This window comes from Polyodon spathula, chromosome 25 (assembly GCF_017654505.1).
Source record: "Polyodon spathula isolate WHYD16114869_AA chromosome 25, ASM1765450v1, whole genome shotgun sequence".
NCBI lineage: Eukaryota > Metazoa > Chordata > Actinopteri > Acipenseriformes > Polyodontidae > Polyodon > Polyodon spathula.
Window position 1 is genome coordinate 18,035,672 of NC_054558.1, and position 10,359 is coordinate 18,046,030.

At 39.7% G+C, this 10,359-nt stretch overlaps 1 protein-coding gene across 1 annotated transcript; it reads left to right on the forward strand.

Annotated features, from left to right (window-relative positions):
- Positions 1-3,478: 3,478 nt before the first annotated feature.
- Positions 3,479-8,506, forward strand: LOC121299564 (SWI/SNF-related matrix-associated actin-dependent regulator of chromatin subfamily B member 1-like). Its single transcript, XM_041227352.1, has 7 exons — positions 3,479-3,590; positions 4,412-4,523; positions 4,947-5,076; positions 5,205-5,342; positions 6,926-7,053; positions 7,347-7,513; positions 8,258-8,506. The coding sequence occupies exons 1-7, from the start codon at positions 3,507-3,509 to the stop codon at positions 8,489-8,491; spliced, it is 993 nt and encodes a 330-aa protein (XP_041083286.1). The 5' UTR covers positions 3,479-3,506; the 3' UTR covers positions 8,492-8,506.
- The last annotated feature ends 1,853 nt before the right edge of the window (positions 8,507-10,359 follow it).

The following is a 10,359-nucleotide window of genomic DNA, read 5'->3' on the forward strand; positions in this document are numbered from 1 at the left end:
GGTCCAGCATAGATTCTAGTCAATGAGTTTAAAAGATTACTTTAATGGGACAGTTTCTTTATCACAGGGGTAATTTAATGTGACGCCCTGGCATCCCCTTTCTCATTTATTCATTCATCAATCATCCTTGTTGTCTGCATCATTAGTAATTTCCTTCCTCCAAGGCCTGTCCAGCTTTGAAAAGAGATCGTGTGTGGCTTGTTTTTAAAACAATCTGAAACAAAAAAAAAAAAAAAAAAAAAAAAAAAAAAAAAAAAAAGATGAAACAAAATCAGGTTATTAGGCAAAGTGCTTCCAGATGCTATCCCCCATTAATCCCAAGATTCTGATATAACCCTTGATATTACCTTTCATGTGTGCAGTGGGGTTACAGTTCTTGGTTACAAGAGCAATACTGGGCTTCTAATTTCCTGTTATTAAAGCCAGTTCAACCAATTGCCGAATAACAGTGGGCAGCAGGAGATATCAGGGGCTGCAAGCAGAATATAGAATTGTACAGTTTGCTTGCACTTTGTCTAAGTAAGAAAGTATGTGCATCATGAGACAAAGAGCTGAACTATGTCTTGCACTGTACTGAAATAGATTGCAAGTGTGAAATGGTTCATACCATTCTGAGATCAAAAAAATGATAAAGATGAATCAAGGGTTAGGGGCTGTTTTTGGTAAATGAAATTGCATTTTGGTGCATTGCATTTTGGTGTCAAGCCCTTGATAAATCTCACCCCATCTTCAAAATATGAAAACTGTAACTACCCATGTTCTGCCATTGGAGATCATATGACAATATGATGTTTGTTACATTGGATAACTCATCAATATCAGACAGCTGGTAAATTCAATTATTGTACCCCCATTTATCCCAATTTAGAATGTCCAGATGTGTTCACCCACCGCAGCCCAGGAATTGCCTCTTTACAGTAAGAGCTTGATGTCATAGCTGATGTCATTGTGCTACTGGTGTGTGTTTCAGTTCACTTGGTGCCCCTGTAGCAAGTGAAGAAAGACAGTCGCTGATCATTTTGCCCTCCCCTGAAATTGCTGGAGCCCCTCTTGTGATCTCCAGCAGAGACCTGCGACATTAACCTTTTCTCCCCTGACTGTAAGACCCGACTTACACATTACAGCATTGTGCCTTCTCCAGGTGAGCCAGACTTTCAATATCTTCCCTTTCGGTGAAGGGGTAGAAGTACAGCATGTGGATGGTTTTTCTTCATTATGTCCCACTGTACATGAGTTACATGGGCATGCTCAGTGTTTGGACTTTTGAAATTGGCAAGAGACTTAATTACATCACAGTTTAACTATGTTTAAAAGACTGGGATTGCAAAACTGCAGCATGGAGAATGAAAACAAACATCCTTCATATAAACTCTCATTGTGGGGGGGCAAAGCTTAACTATTTATCATTTTTTCCCAGTCTCTGAAAACACTAACTGCACATCAAAGAGTGACCAGTTTTCAAGTTAGACAGGGCCCTATGTTTGTCATGGTTCCACTTTTAACCATTTTTTAAAATTATAATTAATCGTCTGTTCTGAAAGGCTGCTTTGCGATTTCCTGTGTGAAAATTAGAAATAGGTCATAGCTAGAAAAAAAATATCTAATCTCTTTAATGTAAATGTTTAGTGCCTTTTAAAGGAGACAAATAACTAAAAAGTTTAAAAACATCAATGGGAATTCTGCCAAGCGAGGAGTTATACAACCAAGTGGGCTTTGAAAACTACACCGTTTTTATTGTTTGATTATTTTCTATAATAACATAGTAAAATATTCTTGTTTTTGTTGGCATAACACTACAACTTCCACAGAAATTACATACTGCTCAAAATATATTATTCCATTAACTACCAAAGGTTATTAGTTTACCGTTAAACATTATAATAGTATACTTCTGGTAATTAAATTATGCTTTTTGTAATGCTTGATATGGTAGTAGTTTGTTCTATATAGTGTTTTACGTTTAACACAGGAATAGTAATTGGTATTTTAGTCTATATAGTTTAATCTATACCGTAAGAGTATCACCTGCCATCTTCTTACCATACCCTTTTTATTAGCATAGCTTATCATTTCTAACATGGAGAGATAAAGACAAAACATGACAATCATCTGCCATAATACTGTCAATAGAGACAACCACTGGCAGACAGAATAGCGCTGATTTGATTCAATGTTTCCAGTCTGCAAAAGTGATTCTGGAGGGACATGTGACCATTGCCACTTGGTATTGAACCATGGTGGCCATTGACGATAATTTGGTAAGGGCAATCTTTCACTTTGTATCCACAGATGGGCCACTGCATAAAAATATTATGTTTGTTACAGTGGATAATTCATCAGTATGAGACCATTGGCAAACCCTGTTATTTTACATGACTGTAGGGATGTCAGGGGTAGAAAGTGGAAACCTGCCACAAACTCTCCAGTCAATTCTGAGACTTTTTCTCCTGAAACCTCAGTAATTTGGAAACAGCTTCCAGCTGAATGCCTACATTACTATTATCCCTCTAGCTGAATCTTTCAGGGTTGCTGTATTGACAACTGTTACTTTAACAGTGCAACAGTGAGATACATATTTTATACAGAGCAGAATACATGTCAGCTGAGGTACTGCATATGACATGGGCTCTACATATTACATTTACACGTGTTTCCAGCGTGTTTGTCCAACCGCTGCAAGAGCTCAACACTGAACCCTATTACCACAGCTGCAGATGAATGGATTCGTATAATAAGTCCTTATTGGGATCTGGATCTAAAGATAGAGAACACCCCTTGATCCACTGTCAGAAATAAACACAGCATCAACTTGCAACCCCTCTGCGTTTTAAGTTCAGAGCTTTGAATGAAGGCTCATAATAAACAGAAAACGGAACCAGATGTTTTCAGGTTGGGGTGATTCTACTAATTGTGGACACAAACCATGCCGCAACATCCTCGCTGCAGGAAAGGGTCAGCATGTCCTGAGGAGATGACCACAGGTTTGAGGTTCTGCAATACATTATGCTTGACAGGTCTCACTGCTATGCACGGTTCAGCTGTTTTTTTTTGCTGTTGGCTCTCGTTCATGGGGAACAAACTTGATATCAAGCCTCGATTGCTGATGTGTCTTAAATTCAGTGATAACTAATTAGATTAAGCAGGGGCTGGATACAGGATAATCTTATATACTTACATGTTTACAGCATTTCATAGGGTTAGAAGAATGCATTTGATCACAGATGTTTCATTGTAATAAGTGTTTCCAGGACATAATGAGAACACACATTTTGCTTGATTATATTGATCAAGATTTGAAAACACTTAGAAATAAAGGAAGTCTATTCAGTAATTAATGTTAGTTTTAATGTGGCACTGTAAAAATACCCCTAATAATTCCCAAATAATACAAAGTGCTTTCTGCTCGAATCACGCATGCCCAAATTTAGAAACGGGTCTTCTGCAGCGCATGCTTGTTGTACAGTGTGAAACCCGCATGCGCAGTGTAGGGCATTGTTACAGCCAAGATGGCGTTAAGTAAAACATTTGGCCAAAAACCGGTAAAATTTCAACTAGAAGATGATGGGGATTTCTATATGATCGGATCAGAGGTATGTATTTCATAGTGTTCACTTTGGGTATTCTGAACATTTGCTTGCCTGGTCGCTACCGTTTGTAAACACACAGTTATTGCGGTCTAAACACACTGGGTTGGTTCGGCTTCATTGTTGGTGCTGTGTGGATTGAATGAATTATGGCTATGCCCGGGGTTGCTTGAATAGAGGGTTTGAATACAAATCTGGTGTAATATTTCTGTAAAAAATGAATAAATAAACTTGATAATTTGACAATGATACTGCAGGAACGTTGTCGTATTCGCTAGTAAAGAGCTCGTAGTAGCGAACACAACAACAACATTGTGACTTGGCAACTATACTGGCTGGCTGACAGCATAACAACGTGGGTTTGTTTTTGAATAAATGTTAGTGTTCGTTAAGTTTGATTTACACATTTTCGTAGGATAATTTACTGTGCTGCAGACTTTCAACAACTAGGAAGCAATGAGCTATTTTATATTAATGTGCACCATTTTACTGCAACTAGGTGCACAAAACAGATGATTTATTTTCCTTTCTCTGATCTTAAGGCAAATAAAATATAAATATTTCTCTTTCTTCAGATCTTTTTTTTTGTTTTTTTACTGGCAATAAGAGATCCTAAATTCTGGTTCTAGTCATTCCAAACTCTCAAAACATTCTGGCACAACAACTATTTACCCTGCCTTTGCCAGCCCTAGTAGACTGCAGTGATTGCACATATTGCATGATGGTAAATACTGTGTGAAGTGCATTGCTGGTGAGGGTGACTTGATCTCTGGTACTGTCTGATGTATTCGTATCATACGCAATGTGACGTTTCTCTTCATCCCCAGGTAGGGAACTACCTGCGTATGTTCAGGGGTTCACTGTATAAGAGGTACCCCTCTCTCTGGAGGAGACTAGCGTCAGTTGAAGAGAGAAAGAAGATAGTCGCATCCTCACATGGTAGGTTTCTACTGGGGCCGTCTTGGGTTAGAATCCAGGCTTAGTCTGTATGTACATCATTTAATGCATTTCAAGGCATCATGAGTACTTTCCTAATCTTTAAAGTGCTGTGCAAAAATTATTTATGTATGTATGTGACGCTGTAGTTCAGTGGGCTATTTTGGTGCATGTTTTCATTTTAATAGATACTAAACTAAGATCAATTATGTCATTAGAGAATACCTTTATCTACTGAATTAAGGGTTGTTTTTAGCACTATGGATTTCCCCTGGATTGCATCAACCACTTACCTGTGGTTATACTGGGAAACCCAGTAAAGAGAAGTGGTCTATGCAATCCAAGTGGATTCCTAGGTACTGCACAATCCTTGCACATATACATCAAAAAGACTCTTCTCTATTATTGTTATTATTGTTCCCATAGATCACGGTTACACGACTTTGGCGACCAGCGTGACTCTCCTGAAAGCTTCAGAAGTTGAGGAGATTCTGGAGGGAAACGATGAGAAGTACAAAGCAGTTTCCATCAGTACTGAGCCACCTGCCTACCTCAGGTAAAAACTGAATTGTTTCATGTGGTGCCGTGTGGTTTAGAGCAATCTGTTTGCAAGCTGTAGTTTTAGAGATAAAGAATTATGCCATTCTTAGCTTGCTTGAAATATTTTCCTCACTGTGCCATCAGAGAGCAGAAGGCAAAGCGGAACAGCCAGTGGGTGCCCACCCTGCCCAACAGCTCCCACCACCTGGACGCAGTGCCCTGCTCCACTACCATCAACCGGAACCGCATGGGCCGCGACAAGAAGAGGACTTTCCCACTCTGGTGAGCTCACAGCAGCACAGCACCCATGTGGATAATGGGATCTGATTACATTGAGGTCTATTAGTGAAGCCATAATCTCATCTCACTCCCGCACCACACATGTTTCTATTATAATGTTTTTTGGTTTTTTTTTTAGCAAGTGTCCTGGGGTGCTTTGCAATGAGACCCCTCTTCAAATAGGACAGATTTAAAAAAAAAAAATAGCAATGGATGTGAATTCCTAGCATACCCTGAATTTACATGGCATACAATATTTGTGCTGATGTCACCAATTAGGTAAATATCAATATATCCTAAAGGTTCTATATCAGAACTCAGTACTGTCCAGCACAGTATCGATGATGTTAACACACTTCTCGCAAGATGCCTTGGATTCTGGAGAGCTGTAGGTACCTGGATATAGTGACATCGCCTGTACCTGTGCTGGGGCAAAACGAGAGATTTTTAGTCTAAAGAAACATACCTATGTCGTTATAGTTGGAGCCCCAAGCTTTGGAAGAATGGGAGCTTTGTTTTCAATGATCTGTGGAGTTAAAGGTTCACAGTTTGTTCAGGATGAAAAGTCTGAATCATAAATGTGGGAGGCACTTCTCTGCTTATCCACCACAATCTCAGCTTATTTCCGAAGGGCTCTTGTTATGCTTTCATCTTAATTATTCTCTCAAGCAGACAACACAGCGGTCTTTGTGTGGAGACACTCAGCAGAATAGTCGTTATGCTTTGGTTTACTCACGGACGGGGAGTTTTGCTATTAGTCATCACTCACTCTTTTCAAATGGCTTGTAGCAGTGCATTTGCGGTTTCTATCAAGACTATGCATTTCTGAAGGAGACCAATCCTCTGGTCTTTGTTGTACTGATAGTTTAGAGAAATATGCTAAGTATAGCAGTTTTGGTACTAAAACCAACTGTTGTCATCATGATCTTGCAGAAATGACCACCCGCAGCAACGTGACTATAGAGATGCCTAATATCCTGAGAACTGCTCATCCAGTTGTGATAAAACCCAGTACAGGCATTCCTTAGTTTATCTTGAATTTTCTTTGATACTGTATCTAGGTCCTGCATGAATTGCAGTCATTGAGCTATTTCTTTTCACAGCACTTTAATGTCTGTGTATCCTTTGTGGTTCCTTATATCCTTATATACACATACTTTTTTGGAGTCAAATTCCTTTTGGATTTAAGATCAATCTCAGCTTTGAGTTCTGACACAAACGACTCTCTTCCCCAAGCTCCTTTCATCGTCAGTGTGACAAATTTTCAAATGGGTTTACAAAAACACAGGAAACACAGTTTTATAAACGAGGTTAGTCTCAGTGGACTGACTTAATTTCGTGCTATATTAACTGGAATATAGGTTGGTGCACAGCTGTATTCACTGTGGCATTGTTTTATCCTCTGGCCAAGTCAATGACACAGACAACATGCTTTAATGAAGGGTCGTTACAGTTGGTACACGGGAGTATTTAATGATTCTCTCAATGAAGTTTAGCTTTAAGAATGCACTCACTACAATCACTGGAGGATCCTGGGAAAAAAGGATAACTTATTGGAATGAAATCTTTTTTTCTAATTCTTTTAGTTTTGATGATCATGACCCAGGGGTTATTCACGAGAATGCCTCCCAGTCCGAAGTTCTGGTTCCAATTCGACTTGATATGGAGATAGACGGACAGAAGCTGAGGGACGCCTTCACTTGGAATATGAATGGTAGGGGTCAGTAATTCTCTGTTCTGAAAGCACTGGGCAGCAAAAAATAAATAAAGAAGTGGCTGCATCTGTTTACTAGACAAATAATTCAACATACAAAAAACATTCAATCAATTAAAAGCAAACCTGTTTGCCCATTTCCTTAATTATTTGCTTAATTTTAATTGTATTGTTTATTGGCTCAAAACTTGTTGTACATTTTCTGCCTGTAAATACACAATAGTAAAAATAGTGTATTCACTGCCTGCCATACTGGGTGTGCAGTGAACTGATCTAGTTGTCTTCTTCCCCAGAGAAGCTGATGACTCCTGAAATGTTTGCAGAGATTCTGTGTGACGACCTGGATTTGAACCCCCTAGCCTTCGTCCCTGCCATTGCCTCAGCGATCAGGCAGCAGATCGAGTCGTACCCCACAGACAGCATCCTGGAGGAGCAGGCAGACCAGCGGGTCATCATCAAGGTACAGCGCTGAGCAAGAGTGCAGGTCAAGGGATACTGTCAGCACTGCATCACTTTGAAATGGTTTTCTTTACTTTCAGGGTATTTTATTAATGGCACTTAGCAGTACACAAACCATAAGTGGGTTTTTTTTGTACTTCTCTGTTCTTGTTCTAAATTTCTTGAATGTAACTGTTTTAATCTATGTTTTTGCACGGCAGTACTCACACACGTTTGGTCACCATCACAGCTGTTCCATGAAACTGGGGTTACTGCATTCTGCTGGTGTTAATATACAGCACCTTTCTGCATATCCAAGCCATTCTATATCATCAGCTGATAAGGGCTCAGCTGATAGCCCATCATGCTTTTTTTCTTAAAGGTGTACAGCTTCTATACTTGAACCCCGAATATGACAAGTGCCAATGGGTACATATTTTTATCATAACAAGAGGTGCATTTTATTTTGAAAGCCCCTAGTGCAGTCCAGATACAAATACTCCACTCAACTCCCCCTTTATATAATTTTGGAAGAAACTGAATCTATTTAAAAACGTAAGTCCTAAAACTGCATCTTGTATATTACAGGACTGTTGATGCTCAACCGTGAACGCTTGCAGGCTGTATCTTCTTGCAGTTAACAGCAGAGACTTCAGGAAAAGGCTAATTTTTTTCTGTAACAGGGTCTTGCTTACATGTTCTGTGAGGAAGCTCTGGAAAAGCCCGTAATGTATTGTCCTTGCCTCCTCCTCCTCCTCTTCTGTAGCTGAATATCCACGTTGGCAACATCTCGCTGGTGGACCAGTTCGAATGGGACATGTCGGAGAAGGAGAACTCTCCGGAGAAGTTTGCCCTGAAGCTGTGCTCCGAGCTGGGCCTGGGGGGAGAGTTTGTCACCACCATCGCCTACAGCATCCGGGGGCAGCTCAGCTGGCACCAGAGGACCTACGCCTTCAGGTTTGTAAACCCACTTCAGCTTCACGCAAGACCATTTCCATAGGGGGTCAGAACTGGAGGCAAACACCGGGAATCTTTCCTAACCTCTAAACCTGCATGGGAGTGATGATTTCCTGCTCAAAGAAGGGGATAAGGCTTCTGCAAATTTCCGCCTGCATGCAATAATATAAATAATATTTTGACAGAATTTTGCTTCGCTAGTCCAGTCGTGTTTATACAGCTGTTTTGCAGGGTATTTCTTTTTTATGCAGTGAATCTCTGTTTAATTTTAAAGAGAGCTTCAGTCGTATTTCAAGTTACTGGATCAGTGATGGACAGTAGACCCATTTTTTATTATAGCAGAGTATTTACTGGAGTCCTAAACCACCCTAGTGAACTCTAACAAACATGAGTGGGTTTAATAGTTGGCTAGTTAATGGAGCTAAAGTGTTAAATAGAAAGGATTTTCACCTTACCCGTCCTAACATATAGGATCATTATTCCTAAATGTTGTTAGTGGGTAGTTTGTACGTCCTAGGTTTAAATTCCCCAAAACCCTCTTCCTTCACTCTACCTTACTGGATATGTTATACATACCTATCCAGACTTCAGCCTCTTGAAAGAGATTACTTCCACTGAGGTTTGTAAGATGTACACACCTCTGTTATGTTAGGGTTAAGAAAGGCCAACTAAAACAAAGTGGCTCCATCTGATCTGATCAGCCTAGTTGCTCAGGTTTTGACCTAAGAAATGGCACGTATGAAGTGTGGACAGTTGGGACCCAATTTCACATAGACTGCAATGTCAGAAATTGCCTGATACCTGTTTTTCAATAAAATGACTAACACTTACCATATAACGGGAAATATTGGCTGGTATTAAATTGGCAGATTTGCTACCTGGGTAGATTTTGACGTTTTTTGAATTGGCGTTTTTCACAACACAAAGAAAAATGCCACAGTTTACTTAATGAAATCTTCTAAAACAGTATCTCATTTACAATAACTCGTCACTGCAGCAACTTGGATAAGAACAAAGAATGCCTTCTAAAAATGAGTCACAGCATTATCGTTATATAGTCTGTAATAAAGATACCAGTAACTGGAAAGGATCAGCAGCTGCCGTACACATTAAACGATAGGCACTTGCTCACTCTCTTTTAAAACGTAGCTCTGGTTCACTAACAGAACACAGTGGAATGATCAGAATGTCATTTAGTAATTGTAGGACAGTATTGCCATGTGTGAAAACTTTAATAATAAAGACAAAACAAAAATGCATTAAATTTAGAACTCGTTAATAGACTAGCAAGCACTGGGAAAATCAACTCTGTTTTCTACAGTGCAGAACTAATTTATTTTAACATACTGTTCAGGGACGTTGTGATACCTGCACGGTGGGTGTCTTAATAGTAGTATCTACAATGAATCGACAATAACAATCCAAAGCAAATTTGCTTTTATTACAGAGTTTCTAACAAGTCTGGAGTAAACTATTGTCTGGTCTGCTTTTCATTTTTTCAAGCATATTGGCTTCATCACACTGCCATTCTCATATTCTTTCCCTTGCCCAGCGCTTCTTTAACCTGTGCTGCATACCAGTCTGTCATAGGTCGGGATCACTGATGCCACACTGATTGGTGGAAGATTTATTGTCGATCCAATCAAAACCGCCAATAAAGCCAAAATAAATGCCCCGCCAAAATTTCCTGTTATGCGGTATATATGGTCCTGATATAGCCCGTCGCCAGATTATAAACCCACCAGCGTTCTTCTACTCACACAAACATAAGCATAATAGAAATGGTACGCTGGCATTCCGGGTATCCAGGGGTTAAATTCTTCTCTTCTCATTGTAATGTGTTGAAAGAAACCGATCTGGATGTCATGGGTGAAATGACATGCAAGATAGATAGAAGGGGGGTTTGCGTCA